Source organism: Copidosoma floridanum, unplaced genomic scaffold, assembly GCF_036245765.1.
Source record: "Copidosoma floridanum isolate Cflo_tuat_1 unplaced genomic scaffold, Cflo_Japanese_pri ptg000017l, whole genome shotgun sequence".
Classification (NCBI taxonomy): Eukaryota; Metazoa; Arthropoda; class Insecta; order Hymenoptera; family Encyrtidae; genus Copidosoma; species Copidosoma floridanum.
Window position 1 is genome coordinate 3,840,640 of NW_028321894.1, and position 16,966 is coordinate 3,857,605.

Genomic DNA, 16,966 nt, shown 5'->3' on the forward strand with positions numbered 1-16,966 from the left:
CTCATCTAAAAAGAAGAATAAAGGTTTGGAAGATAGAAAGATAAATTTTACCGATACCTCATTTTACGAAAATGTTAGAGATTTGAAAAGCAAAAATTGAGATTTGCTTAATAGCCAATTCGAAGATTTGCAACTCAGGAAAGACAACCTAAGGAAAGAGCTAGATAGCTTACGTAATGAAATGGCGCATGCAAATTATGAATTTAAGGAAAAACTAATAATAAACTGGTTAAAATATCCAGTTTAAAAACCTTATAAGCTTACGAAACAAAATTTCAGAAGCCTCAAAGAAAGATATTGAGGAAATCAAAAAATTAATGGAACAAGAAAGGTACTAGCAAAGCTCCTGGATGTCAATGAGATTTGAAGCTGTTGCCTCCCAAAATGAAAAGGCCTTGGAAAATGAAAGGGAGGAAAATAGGAGGGCCCAAGAGACACTCTGAACCGAATTTGAGCAGCTTTACACCGCTCAACAAAGGAAAATGGAGGCTCTTGAGCAAGAATAGGCCAGGAGTCGAATACAAGAGGTAAATAAACCTACTACATCTACTCTGGGACCTGAATTATGTAAGCGATTAATTAACCTAAACTTCGACTCCATTGATAGTTTGCTGATGCTTAAACGCGCTGTGCCTAATTATAGTCTAAGGATAGAAGTCGTCAATAAAGATAGCCTAGGGCGCTTTAATTATTCCTTGACGAATGGAACCAAACAAGAATTATTCATTAAACAATTACGGTCAGAACTGAAAAGTGAAAAATGGCCTCACATAATTGATTCAAAACTGGAACTTCAGTATGAACATTACTAAAGAAAAAATGGAAGAAGATAAATAACAGGCCCTAAATGTAATTCTAGGTAGGTTGTCCCTAGATTACGAAAACAAAGTATATCACATTACTGATTTATCAATAATGATACAAAAAATTAACGATCTGAAAAGGAGTGATATAAAAATGAGCGCATATCAAATACGTAAAAAAATACATTCCGTTAAATTTGACCCCAAATAGCAAAGTGCTTCTAAATTTTGTGAATTATTTAATGGACTGGTAAAAGACTTTAAATAAGTAAGTAAAACTGATAGTTTTTTCGAAGATGAGAAAAGAGATAGTTTCTATCATGCGATTGTTGATGGAGTACTGGACGTAAAAATAGCTAATTTTAACAGGCTGTTTGAAAGCGAGGATGGCTTATCTTTTAAGGACTTAAGACAATATATTCTGAAATAGGAGACAAAAGGGTCACTCCCACGACCAACAATGGGTGCTGGAGGAAGCCGAGGTGGGGCGAATGCTCGACTGAGTCGAGGTGGGATTGGCGCTGGGCCAAGCCGAGGTGTCACTGACTCAAACTAGAGATCCTGTTAACTTCACTATTTGCACAACTAACTTGCTTCGTAGGCTAAACGTCTTAAATCTTATTTGTTTCTGTACACCTCGTCTTTTGTCTCATTTGTACATCATACTTATAAGATATGGGCACACACACTAGCGTGGCTTTTCTCCTAAGTAGTGTATCTGGGACCTTTCAGTACGTAGTAATATTTTACGTACCTATATCAACTAATTTTGAGTCTTAATAATTAATTACTATATTACTAACATTCAATTTTCAGTATCTTTAAAAAATTTTGTATTTTCTTCTAATATTTATTGAACCTACGAACTATTGCAGGAAAATAAGGTCTCCAATTTCGCTCACCATGAAGATTCCAATAGGCTTAATGTTCTGTTTCAACTTCATGCATCAAGCGAATCTTATATTGTTGATATTTAGTGTGGTTCATTAAATATCAAAAAATTTAAGAAACAGTTACATCCAATGTTCTGTTAGACCTATACTAAATCAGTAGTTTTGAAATTGTTGTCAACAGACAAACAAGCTTATGATTCTAATATTATTGTGAGATCAAAGATTTTACAATGCATACCAAAAAAATTATAAAAATTAAATAATTCGTGGCACTACCACACGTCTAACCTATATGGTAATATAATTCTATAGCGTATTATTAAGCAGTATGCAAAATTTAACTCGTAAACGTAACGTCATAAAACGATTAGCAGACGCAGCCCACTAAATATTCAGTATCATTGAAAAATATAACAGCTCACTCTTCTATTTCCATATAAAGCTGTTTTGCAATTAATTTTTTTAAATATTTATGAAAGTTACTCATAGTTTCAACCTACTTACAAATTATTTAAATGACCCGTCACTCAGAGCTTATCCACTACTTAAAAGTGACCACGGATGCTTATGCCTAGGTAATTTTTTTTTATCATTATTTAAAAATCTTATGATAGTCGTTTATATGCCATACAACATCCATGAAACCAATAACATCAAACTTAAATCTTGGCAAATATGATTGTTGGCTTAAGTACGTAAACTTAAGCTCTTGGTTCTCAGCTAAACAAAAAATTCTGGAAAAATAATTGTATAACTACATTTTTTTACAACGTTGGGCTTGTACCAGGAAGCTTTGAGTTATTGGCTTTCATTTTTGGATAAACAATAATTTCATTACAAGTTTAATGTTGCTTATCTATTGTTCAGGTTAGTTAATTTTAAGCCTGTTGTAATACTATAATGTAAGCTGAAGAAGACTTCTACAAATTTCTTGAAAAAATCTTTTAATAAAAAAAATCATCCTAGTACTTTTTTATTTCTGAAAGTCGTAATAACCAACAATTAACGTTGAATACAAAACATATTACTATTGAAAATTATTTTATTAAGCCGAAGCTTACTTAAAATTAATAAATCAAATCAATTAATTACTTACGTGCGGCATATTGACTAAAACTCCCCCAACTGAATGCAAGTCTGGAACTGGTGCATTAAGTAAGTCTGTTTTGGCATCGCTTTTTTTTGTTCCATTCAAAGAGTCCTTAATTTTTTTGTCTTCTAAACATCCTTCACTATAAGTCTGTAATCGAAATATTTATCTTAAATGATTTGTAGCTTTTTAAAGATTGCATTTCAAATTTTACATCTCTGACTTATTGACAAGATAATAAAAAAGCTTATGGTAGTATTTTAAAATCCAATGAATGAATTACTTTCCGTTTAGTAAGTTCAAAAAACTAAATAAGGTTCTTTTTGGGAGGTACATTTTGTCATAATACATTACGATACGAGCGCACGGAGAACTCGATTGACACAAGTAGTTGTTGCAACACTTTGCTTGGCCAAAACAAGCCAAAACAATCGATGCAATGTACAATAAGTTTGTGTAAATGATCGAGCGTTACTGTTTTTAATACAAAACTTTTAAGATACTTATGTGCAGATCTCTCGTCTTCGTTTTGTCATCTTATTTCTTACATCTCTATGGCTTGTTCATTATAACTCATTGTAAACGCCAAGGATCAGTAAGACCCATCAACGTTGGAGAAGGCCAATTTTTACTTGCTTCAACTATTAACATTAAAAGGGATTCCGTCAAAATCTACGCCCAACAGACGAATGATGGGTACACAATCGTTGTCTAATAAGTTTTCGTATGAAAGTCTAACGATAGTTTTTTTCTTAAATGAGTTGTTCAATCTGTGGAGCTTGCAAATTATATGAGAAAGTGATGATTATTGATGTTAGCTAATTCTTACTTTATAAGGCTCTTTTTTTACCTGCTTCATTTTCTCTTTGGTGCAATGTAATAACTGTCAAATATTTGATCAGAGACTGATAGCTGCTATTTATTGAAGCACAAATGTATGCTACTTATTATTCAAAAGAGACTTAATAGCAAGTATATGTAGCAAAAGTATTAAAGTGGTGCCTGGGACTTTTTCATAAGATTTTCAGAGGGTGCCGTGTAAAATGCTGAAACTTCTTTTAATTTCTTAGAATTTAAAACAATCCATGGCTCCATTTTTGTTATGCACAGATTACTTATTATAAGCAGATACAGTGATATAGAATGACAGAAGTTGTGCTTAAAGGCACCATTTATTCACTTAAAATTATCCTACTTTACCATGACTCAATGATCTTAAAAATATTGCCGTACTCGGCCTACACTGTACAATTTACAGTTAAAGTTAGAACCTTGGCAAATTATACGTTAAATCTAACGCTACTGTGCTTATAAGGATCCTTATAAGTACATTTGTTGGCCAAAAAAACTGGTATTTAATTTCTTACAGAGAGGAAGTAACCGTTAAAATAAAATTTGCAGTTGATGTGACTTCCTTTATCGAGAAAGTAACGCCATCACTTAAAAACAAGACGTTATATTGTTAGCATACACACTGAGAAAAAAACCAGTTAATAAATAACAATTTAACAAAATAATAGTGTCATTGCCATTGTAAGCTTGATTTTGTACAAACCAACGTATACTTGCTTTGGTTAGCTGCCCAACATAGTATTATTTGAAGTTTCGCTATTAATAATGGTCTGTATCGTCACAGTTAATACTTTAACACGCGTAAGCAGACATTTTGTCGTGCTCTTTGACCAAACTTGGGTATGAGCTAGCAAAAGAGATGGGCTTATTTTAATACATTCCACTAAAAGATTCGCTCCTTCTACGTAAACGGAAATAAAATTTAAAGTATTCATATGAAGACATGCACTCAGATATCTTACTGATCGCATTCGCACCTCAATGCTATTCGTGAGCTATTTTTCCTAGTTGCTTACATTGCAATGAAGATGACGAATCAGAACAATAGATTTCTTTGCTAATAGTAACGTCGGTCGCTCAGAAAAACCGCTCGTCATCATGCAAAACATTGTCCATTTTTGTAGCCGTATCGTTGCACCATACTGCAATCGTCAAAAGAAATAGTTTTGCCACAGATCAAATGGTGTATGTCCCGTGTATCAATATTAATGGTTTATTCATAGAAGGTACGAAAATGTACATTTTAACACTACTGTACGCATAACTCTAAAGGATCACTGACATGGCCTACAAAAATCATGCTTGAACATCTTCTGTGATGTATGATTCACAAATGTCACTGTAAATTGTAAGCATTGGTGTTAGTAAGTTGGTGGGATTTGTAGAATGAACGGATCAAACTTTGTTATTTTCGAGCAAAGACTAATTGCACTTCTAAACACCGAGATTTTACGCAATTTTTTAGATAATAGACAGCAATACATGTTTTTACTGTGCGTTGCTCATTAACAGACTAACTTAGCCACAATATAAACATTTGTTCACAAGCTATAAGTCTCATGATATTGCCTGGTATTAAGAATATTAATTTCTTATTTTGTAACGCTGCATTTTCTTGCCCTCTGACACTGTAGGTGTAACGTTTAGGGCAATCCTAGAGCAGTGCACAAAGATACTCATACTAAACTCGATGATGACCACACGACACCTGAAACACAAAAATGACCCTCACGCCCACGATGCTTGCTACTCGGCCAACTGCTTAGCTCCTGGAGACTCTGGCTTACACAAGAGGTCCTACTTGAGATAGCCTGTCAAAAAATAAATAACTTTAAAAAAAAAGAACCATCCACACGACCTGTTAAGAACAACTTCAAAAAGACAACATGCATACAGAGAAAACGAAGAGGGTAGAAGTATATTATTCAAAGAAAATTTTTTTATTTCACATGCGGGTGACCAGGCTTGTAAATGTCAGCCTCATTGACTTACTCAATCATGGCACACCTGAATTTTTTCAATTTTACGTGAAGCAGCGTACTTAATGGGGTCTCATTCACAATCTAGGAAGTACCAATACAGTTACGAGTAAAGGTATCGTTACAGGGGTACGTAGAGATGGCCAATGGTATTTTAACTCGTGACCTGACTAGAATCTACCAATATCGCTACGAGTAATGGTACTTTTTCTCGTTCTTACGCACAATTCAACAGATAATTTAATTTCTGCAAGTCCTATGGTACCAATACTATTGTGAGTAGTGGTGTGCACGATTGCTTAATCATTACCTGGTTTTTCACAGGTACCACTACTAAAGCAAGTAATGGTGTCTGCGTTTTTTTTATGCCCGTGCCAATAAAGAGAAACGAAAAGGAGGAGTTAAAAAACTTTTTCAACCTTAAATACTTACTTTTATTTAGAACCAAGACATCGTATACCAGTTAGAGTTGAGGAGAGTGACGTCTGAATTAAAATATACCGCACTCGTGGAAGACTATGTCATGGCAGAGGTGGACTCTAACTATCCAGTCAACCGTTTAAGGGTAAAAACAAAACAAGCGGATTTTTTTGGGGCCTTCAGGCCTTTTTATAAGGAGTGGCGGACTTCAGTCATGCGCTGGTTCGATAATGACGCAGAAAAACTTGCCCGGGGAAAGTCTTGCAAAAATGACAATAGCCAAAAATCTAATTGGCTAGAACTACTCTAGTTTAGGCACTTACAAATTAGCACTTCCCACATCTAGCTCACTCTCCTCCTTACATCAAGAGAAGGAAAGGTGATTCACTTACTCATGCCCTTTCTTTCCCTTTAACATACAAATTTTACAAGATTTCTAGATATCTTCATATTAACACTACGACAGAATATTAATAATATTCACTAATGCTAAACACTCTTTGTTTGTTCAAATACACTAGTTGCAAAAAAAGTGGTGGCAATTGCTTAACGATTGAATTAATGTTCGAGTAATTAAACGATTGGTGTGTTATATTATATCAATCACCCTAATACATGAACTGCAGTAACGGTGGCCGTTGCCATTATAACTTATAATTATAATATTAGTGGTGGTAGTTATAGTAACGAAAATAAATATACTAGTAATAGTGATTATAATAAAAATAAAAGTAATAATATTAATATTAATAATAATAATAAAAGTAAAAATAATGATGAGAATAATAATAATAATAAAAGTAAAAATAATAATAATAACAACAGTAATAATAATGATTGTAGTAGTAATTATAATAATAAAAATAATAGCACTTTGCCTGTCACGTGTTAATATAACTAGATAAACAGGTAGTTTTAACTGTTTATAATTTTACAAAAACAAAAAAAAATTTGAGTAGAAATTGAGTCAACATGTTTTTTGCGGCTAGTCTTTGGAGAGAGAGTCGACTCGTGGTATTCTGGGGAATTGGAAATTATGTTACCCCTATTGCAGGCAGGAATACAGACTTTCTCTTGACATCTCTAAGATGGAAAAAGCGGAAGGGTCTACGTTATCGTTTTCTTTTACATTTAATAATATAGATGTATATATTTAATAATGAAGTAATAGAATTGAACTAAATTACAGATTAGACAATTGCACTTTTTTATAAAGTGTTTGATGTAAAACAAAGGCGTTACTTGCTAAGTTATAAGCCTGTGCACATAAATGTTAAGAGTTGGATAATTCTTTGAAAGTTAATAAATTGGCTTAATTAAATTTACCGTAGTTTTTTTTTGTTTTTTTTACCGGGTTATCACGACAGCTCTTTGGCCAAGTTATTGGGGCCACTTACTCACCACCTATGTGTAGAAGTGGATTGCCGCACCCATTTTTCAACCCTCTTAATGATGTTATATCTAATCCAAGGGCACAGTGCGAGTATCTCTAGTGAAACACCTTGCCAGTTAAGCTGACACTACCTGCACTAACGGTGTATCGGGTCCACTCATCACTGTGTAGCCTTTTCCCGCAGAGGACTTTATATTTAAGGACGTTTAACGTATTTTAGAATGCTAACAGTCTAGTAAGTACAGGTGGTTACTAACTATATATAACAATTTAGGCATTTTCTATTATTTTCGCTTAATTATATATATTATCTCTAAGTTCTTGTAATAATGAGCTTTGTGTTATTTTATCCTAACGTAAAATTATATTTGTATTCAATATTTTTATTCAACTTAGTTAAACTGATCCCACTTATACTTTTGCATCTACGGTTATTTTATTTTTATGCATCATAAAATATTTTGTTTGTTTTTCATTTCTGATCAGCATAGGCCAACGTGCATGTGAATAAATCACCGTTGTATTGCAGGTACGAGTAACTTTCAGGTAATTCACCTATTTTTAGATGCACTTTAATCCTAGCTGAAAATACTTTTAAATTAAAATGAAAAATTCATAATGAATAAGCATAAAAAGTTTGTTAGTAATGGTAGTCTACCGACGTAAAACTATATAATCATGAATATGAAGCTTTTGTTTGCATTATTAAAATGTACTTATTGTTTATATAGCTATTTAAAAGTATATGTTGATATAATTATTAACACGTACATTATATGTAGCCAACATACACGAACATAAGTTAACATATATATTATGTAAGTATCTATCTTAAAAAAAGTTTTCAAATTACACTGACTCCAAGACTCAAACCTCGTGCCTTTGGATTAGTAGTCTGCAACCTAATCAATTGCACTATGAAACACGCAAATCTAATCTATGTTATTATAACTTCTAGATACTAATTAAGAAACTTCTGAATACGAAAATTGATTGATAACTGAGAATTTTTAATACTATCAGTAATGAAGCCTACTAATTGCGAATTAAGAATTATAATTATAAGAATTTAGAATCATAATTTAAAATTATAATTATAATTATAAGTTAGAATTATTTTCAGGCGGTCAAATAATCTTAAAATAGTTGCTGCGTTCACAGTGAGAAAATTTTCTGGCAGCCAAAAATACTGGTACCCTTAAACGCTGAATGATCCTAGCACCATCTGGTATGATTCCGTGTCTCAAGAAAATTCCTAGGACTCTAGGTTAGCTGAGCATATCCAAGATCAGTGATTATTTGCAGACTCAACTATCCTTGACTAGCATCGGATCCTATCGTGGAAGCCGTTGCATCAATATACCTTAGCTTTGCCTGGCAAACCACTATTGAGTAGACAAAGAACATTGTTAAACTTTCTAGAAAATTGAGGATTTTCACTAGCTCGTCCTGAAATACAGCACATACGACATCGATCACCCCCTGGACTACACACATACAATCAAGCAGGGCATGCCAACGTAGCTCGTGTAAGCCCCGAACATGGCACGCATATAACATAAAAGTCTTGGGTGATGCCTTACTTAACTTGCCTACGCACTTGTAAGTGACCCCATTTCTAGTTAGCATAGTATAATCTAACGAAATTTAGCCTATGAGTACGCCACCATGGAATTCCTCGAATTTTAATCTTATAATTATGCATATTAAATTAAATAATCTTTTATTGGCTTTCAACGTTACATCAGGTGTGTTTTGGTGCCATCTGACGTGCCCCTGTGTATTATAGGCTATGCGTAGCAACACTACCTATCTCGTCTTATCATCTTGATCTATGACCAGTGATTCCAGCCCCACCTAGCTATATTTGGTATTCATGCACTTATCAGACATTCTCGAGTGTCAGCTAACGTGCTTTGTGCGTGGCCCCGCGTATCAGGCGTACCTCAGCACAACTGACAATATCCTCCAGCTATTTCACACGTGTGCAATGTTCGAGGGAGTACCAAGTGATCAATTTTTTTTTACATGTGACCGTCTTTAAGTTAAACAAGCCCTAGTGCTACCTGACACGTCCATGCGTCTTTGGCACCAGCCAGAGAACTATTGGGTGTCTTTAACACCCCCACGAATGCGTCTGATGAATACTACTAGTGTACACAAACGGTAATGAGGGTATGCAAGCGTAGGCAAACACGTCCAAAGAATACTAGTGTAAGCGAGCGGGTCCAAGGAATACTAGCGTATGCAAGAATACGTGAACACAGCTGAAGAATATCAGCAAATTCAAGTGCATGTGAACACAAACAAGGAATACTAGCTTACACGAGCACATCCGAGAAATACTGTATTTTATACGAGCACGTCTAAGAAAAAAGAACTTATACGAGTGCATCTAAGAAATACTAGCTTATACGAGTACTTCCCAGAAATACTAGCGTATACAAGCACATCTGAGAAACATAAAAATATGCGAGCATACCCTAATGCATCTGAGAAATCCTAGCGTACACAAACCTGTCCAAATGTGCTCTAGCGTACCTGAGGGCGTACTAGCACAACTGAGAGAGCGCTGTTACGACTGGCATATTTCAGCGAGCGCTGGTGTATCCGAGGACTCCGAGGGCATGCTAGCACAATCTAGCAAATGCTGGTGCACACCACATATTTTAAATATTATGAATCTTATTTTCTTTTGTTTTACTCAATTATTAAAAAAAAAAAAGAAAACTTATCAAAACGGTTTTAAGCCCCCGTCCTTCTGCACACTAGTCAAAGACCTTATCCACTGTGCTATGTGCGATCCATCCATGAGGAATTTGATTAGTACATATGATACGCTCGTGTACACTAGTATTCTTTGGACATGTTTGCCTACGCTTGCATACCCTTATAATCGTTTTTTTACACTAGTAGTATTAATCAGATGCATTCGCGGGGGTGTAAAAGACACCCAATAGTTGTCTGGCTAATGCCAGAGAACGTAAGGTCTTACGGTGAAAGATACTGACACTAGCTTCTGCCTAACACTCACATCCTTCTGCAAGAGAAAAGCAAGGTTGCACTCGAGCACAGTAAAGGCTCACGAACGTGTAGGGACAATTTTAGGTGATGCTGTCATATGCCAAAGATGCACGGACATGTCAGGTAGCACTAGGGCTTGTGTAACGTAAAGACGGTCGCATGTAAAAAAATGGATCACTTGGTACTCCTTTGAACATTGCACACGTGTGCAATAGCTTGGGAATATTGTCGGTTGTGCTGAGGTACGTCTGATACGCGGGGCCACGCATGGGGCATGTTAGATGCCACTCGAGAATGTCTGATAAGTGCATGAATACCAAATATAGCTAGGTGGGGCTGGAATCACTGGTCATAGATCAAGGTGATAAGACGTGGTAGTTAGTCTCGGTACGCATACGATAGATGGCACCAAAACATACCTGATGTAACGTTCAAAGCCAATTAATAACTATTTAACTAAATGTGCGTAATTATAATATTAAAACTCAAGGAAGCTATGGTGGCGTTGTCATAGGTTTGATTTCGTCAGATTTTACCATGCTTACTAGGAATTGGGTCGCTTATACCTCGATGCTAGTCAAGGATAGTTGAGGCTGCAAATAATCACTGATCTTGGATATGCTCAGCTAACCTAGAGTCCAAGGAATTTTTTTGAAACATGGAATCATGCTAGATTGTGCGAGGGTCATTCAGCGTTCACGGGTACCATTATTCTTGGCTGCCAGAAAATTTTCTTACTGTGAACGCAGCCAGTGATTTTAAATTTTGTTTTACTTATATATTATTATAGTTTGAAATACAGAAAATTTTAAAATACTAGCATATAGGGCAAATAGTTTTTCATTATAGGCACCTTTATTTTTATTTGGACAAGCGCAAAACCTTAAAAAAAATGGCTTGGGCATTTTGGCAGTACCTGTAATAATGAGTGAGATAAAGAGATCCAGTGATCGTCTGCTTACGCACCTGCATGCTCTATTGTACTCATGTAGGTAGGTCTTCTGTATTGCTTCTTCTAAAATCTTGTGCTAATAGAAAATGGTGAATTAATATGAGAGGTAGTATTATTTTTTAACCATTATTTAGAAATTTCTTCATTGCAAGCAGAATAACTTTAGAAGATATAAAAATTGACGATAACTCAAAACTTTTCAAGGGTCTCTTAACTATGTTTACTCAAACTCCATATTAATCTACCCATGATAAAAAGCTTTCAAAGCTCACCTACGTGCGCAAGTACTAACATACATCCAAAAAGGGACAGAGCTGACAGAGATACGAAGAAAGTAACGCATACAAACGTATTGTTAAACATATGTATGGAGCTATGTGTAGGTCAGTAGTATATAGATACTATTTGACGTGTATTATTGTTCTTTCTCGTTCTCGTTATATATATGTTAACTTATCTGAGATCAATATCTAAGATCAATCTCACTGAGATCAATAACGTATTTTTCGAGGTTTTACATCTGTCAGGGATCCCGAGACCTACACCTGGTATTCTTCAAATAAATCATACTCTCATGGTGTAAGTTAATCCTAGTATGACTATGAAGTCAGCGTTTTAATAGGGTAGGAGGGTGGGAGAGCGCTGTTTGGATTGAAAATAAGGTGACACGTCAGTGTAAGGCAACTGCTCTCACCTTATGTAAGATTTATGGCCTGGATGCAATTGATTAAAGGCTAATACTCCGGTAAGTTCAGTCTGCCTATTAAAGAAAAGTCTAAGGGGGTTTTCTTAAAAAACGTGGCTTAAAGAGAGCCTACTGCGTATTTATTCTCCCGGCGTCTCACCTGGTACTCCTGTCTTAAGAGGTTTAGCAGGGTGCTAAGTATATTTAAGCGACAATGCTAAGATCGAACGGTAAATAAAAAACACGCTGAGCCTGGCCAACTTACTTAACCGTCAGTGAACCAGAAAACTAATAGCAACTGGCTCTGTGATTAACATAAGCCTTTTTTAAATGCTACCACCGATGTGAGGGAATAAAAAAGTATAAACGAGTTTTATAGAATCAGTTGTAGCCACGTTCAATTAAAAATAAATGTACTTTTTACCTGAAAGTCTTGTATATACTTTAAGAGCGTGTGTCTGGATTATTTGAATAGTGACGACGCTTAATGAGTAAAACAGATACGCAAACTACTATATTACTCTGTAAACTAAGTTCATTAGATCCTTTTTGTATTATACGCTAAATTAAAGACATATAATAAGCATGCATGTGTTGTTACACAGTGTTATGATCTTTTGCTCTACTCATCCTGACTCACGATCTTATCTTCCAGCATGCTTACCTCATCTTAGACGTGTATTATAATGAATTCTTGATCTGGTGCCCAACATGGTGAGCTTAGGGGTCTAACCTTGAACTTTAATGAAATCACACTATTAATGAGGATATTATGAAAACGTTATTCAGCAGAATCTGTGGCAAAAGAGTCGAAGAGAATAATAATGCACCTAGATTTAGATAAAAAAAATAAATAGAGTAAATACACCGCATCAAATAAATTTGGGAACATACGAAAAAAAATAGTGTACATTCAAGGAAAAACCGGATGATGGATCCAGAGAATAACGTAATAAAACAATAGGATAAAACAATTTAACGATAAGCAGCTGAAGCAGAATAATAAAGAGCCAATGCAGCTTGACACAAACATAAAATCAAACACTCACGTAAAACGTTATAAAACCAAAATGTGTCAGAGGCTTAAATGTGGTCCATAAAAGAGAAAATAACCGCATTGTACGGCCAGCTTGATAGGTCAAGAAGTTATAAGTGACTTCCCATGCCACGTGACTTTGCTGCAAAGCTTCATATGGCTGTTGGAAAAATCTAAACAAGTAATATTCAAATAAAAATCTGAGAATGCGAGGATGGACACAAAAAAAGTCTATCAAGGCTTTTTGACGAGGTCAAAAGGTGTTACAGTTTTCTAACGACAATTTCACAGTCAGTGAACAGCCGTCCATATATCCTGTCATAGGACTCTCTTGAATTTGACTCACCTTGTCCCTATACACTGAATTCTCCTTCTTCAAGATGCCTGCCACAAATATCACGCTCAAGAACACTGAGCACGTATAGACAGAAATGAACAAAGGCTCAAGGGGACACTGTCTACTTATAAGCACAGTCACTTAGATAACAGTCACAGCACATCCATATTATTTATTTACTCTTAACCAGCTCTCAAAAACTCCTACTTCCTCTGTCTCAGTATATATGTTTAGATAGATATCAACACACAGCTCCCAAGATGGGTCTCTTGATGCCAACGCTGCCTGGTTGTGTTTACCGTTGAACTTTTCTTTGGCTGGGTTATTGGCAGCTCGTACAAGTCTTTCATCTTAAAAAATTTCAACGACATTATGGTGCAAACTCTCTCAGTGGGCCGTTCTCTCGTGCAACTATAAATTTACACAAGTGCCTCTTAAATTTCTCTATTCCTATGTAAGCCTACTTATACACACTCACGCTAGCTTAGCCCTCTTGGTAATGGAAGATTGGGGACCTACAAAATGTATACTTTTTTGGTACCCTCCCATGACTGATCTAACTCTTTTTTCAGCCCATTTTCAAATAGCTTTACCAGACCATAGTCTCTCTTATCTAGCACATATACTCATTTTTTCATGTTAACCTGGACAACAATCACACTAAACAAAAAGAGTCCTTACCTTCTCTATTATACTTGTAGCCTTCCTTAGACGAGTATGTTTTGAGTAACTAAAAGATAAGCTTAAGTGAGACAAGGAATCTCTCCCGTTTTTTTTCCTTACACATAGACTGTAGGTGACATAATCTTCATTATTTTGTAGGAACCTTGAAGCTCAGGTGTAAATTTCACCGTGAACTTTTTTGATGCGTTGGGAAAAGGATAAGTTTCATGCTGTACTATGGTCTTTATTCGCACTCTAACGGCCCTTTTTAATATTCAATCGCTCTGCTTAAGTTTCTCTAGTTCTATCGATGTCTTTAGCTACAATATTTTGCAGCACTCTTAACCTTTTAATCCTATCTATTTATGCCTTAGCTAATATCTTTCTAATGCTATCCATTGCCTTTACTGCTCTCAAAAAACTTCTGACTGTCAAAGATGTTAGCCGTAGTTTAAATACGCTGAGGAAGTATCTTTATTGTGGCTTGAATTTCCCTTTTTATAGCATGCCTAATCTTATAAAGGTAGTGATATTAATTTCTGTCATCCTCTCTCATGAAAATGACGATAAAAATTTTTATTATCGTTTAACTGCGTTCTGCCAGAACTGCTTCTAGATGGTATGGTGGTGTAAACACGTGTCTTACCCCATGATCGTCCAAAGTTTTTTACACTTACTTATTGTATAATTTCTTTGTATTGTTACTGAGGAAAAAGTCTGGAATCTTCCACCTTATTAATACTAACTCTTTAAATGCTCTGATTACTGATTTTCCATCTGTCGTTTTGAGACATTCTACCTCAATTTATGTCGTAAAAATATCTCAAAAATCCACAAAATCTTTATGTCTTTTTTTACTGAAAAGAAACCACAGAAGGTCAGTGGCTATTGCTGCTTTAGATCTCTTTACTACCAGCTTATTTTTTGGTTCTTGAGCTCCGGCTTATGGCACTTTATACACCTGATAGTCAGGACAAGCTCTCATACAGTTTCTCACATTATAATATATTTCTACTTACTAATATTGTCTGACTTCTCAGTCATCCATTATATTTTTCGACTTAAGAACATTAAAACTTATGTGGAACCTCACCTATTTTCTCAACTAACCTTACATACTGTAGGTCCAATATCTATGCAAACTTTCCAATCACTAACTTAGCCTTCTCATACAGTTTGAACTGAGCATCTGACACATGATTGAGAGCCCCCTTTCGATGCATTATTTTAAAATTCCAATACTGAATCTCATTAACCCACCTAGCTAGTCTCCCTATTGGTTCTTGCAAGTTAACTTATTTATTAAGAGCTGCTTGGTCTGTGATGATGGTAAACTTCTACCTTTCTTAGTAGGAGCGTAACTTTTTATTAGCCCATATCACTGCCAAGCACTTTTTCCCCATGGTGTAATAACTTTGTTCTGTGGGTAAAAGTATTTGACCTACATATATAATAAGGTATTTTTTATCCTCGCCCATTAAAGCAAGTATGGCTCCCAGCATATACCCGCTCGCGTCAGTTTGTGGAACAAACAGCTTTAAGAAGTTAGATCTTGCCAATACAGGACCAGTAATAAGTGCCTTCTTGAATCTATCAAAAGCCTTCTGTTGGTCTTGTTGCCAGACGTATGGTTGTTTCTTTCAAAGTACCTTAATAAACGGTATCTTCAGCTCTAAGTCCCCCAGACCCCCCCTTTTCCATTGGGTATGCATCATGTTTGACTAACTTATTTAGATTGTAAAAGTTAATACAGAATTGGTAAGTACAATCCAGCTTCTACTGTAAGATAGAAGCCTGGAAAAAATCACTGCTGGATCACTCTGCTATTTATTATTTAAACAACTACTCTACCTTCTCTATGAAAACCTTGTGCATCTTCCAAAACATCTATCAATACACATAAAGTAAGGGTTTGTCAACTGTCCCTGTAATCACATGTTGTGTGAGAGGGATCATTTCCAGAGGTGTGTTGGTTAGTTCTCAAATGATATTCACGATTCTTTGAATATTTTCTCTCTATTCTGTCGAATTTTCAATAAGTGGCGTTCTCTGAAATTGGCTGTAAGACTTCCTCATTATATTCGATTCTCTTTGCCCTATAGTCTCGTTTCCTTTCAAAGTTATCTACTTGGATATTAAAGTCCTTGTCTTGACCTGACACTTTTTTGTTGTCATAAACTGACGTATTTGTCTTGCTGATCTCTTGCTTCCACTCTTTTTTCCGTTATTGCCATTAGGTATCGTCATCTTTTTACGTGACCAACGTTTCCTTTTTTTTCCAATATCAGTATCTCTATCTGGAGACCTTAACTCTAACCTCTAATTTACTTTTACGTATCTTTCCACTGCTTTTTTGTTACTGTGGTTTCGTTTAACATTAATACCTCAATTGCACTTTTCTTTTCAGCCTGTCCAGGCTTTACCGAGGGAATTCGGCCACGTCTTCAATGTTGTTAGCCACTTGCCCTCACTTATCCTCTAACGGTGCCTCTGACTGTTTATCCTTACTCTAACTCTGTGGCTTTACAAGAGTCTTTCTAGTGCAACAACCAGTTGGCAATCTACTACGAATCTCTATGTTTACTCGCTACCTATTTAATGCCTTTAAGTTCCCTTTTATATTGTTGAATCTCTTAACTTACTATTTATCTTTTCTCTTGGTCTTTTCTTGACTTTATTTTTTTTTTAATTCTAGCTCCACACAAAATGCAGGAATTGCAAAAGTTAACCCGTTTAAATCTAGTTCCTATGCTTTTCATTTCTGATTGTTTTTCAATAAAACTCATACTTAAGGCAGGACGAGAAAACCACCTTCTGGGTATCGCAAAATTAACACTCT

General features: G+C 35.4%; 1 protein-coding gene across 1 annotated transcript in view; it reads right to left on the reverse strand.

The window, feature by feature from the left end:
- LOC106644845 (uncharacterized) overlaps positions 1–16,966 on the reverse strand; it is a 2,208,360-nt gene that overhangs the window by 1,162,996 nt on the left and 1,028,398 nt on the right. The window contains exon 34 of the mRNA XM_089592443.1: positions 2,793–2,936. Coding sequence (XP_089448569.1) covers positions 2,793–2,936 — 144 coding nt within the window. The remainder of the gene's footprint in view (positions 1–2,792; positions 2,937–16,966) is intronic.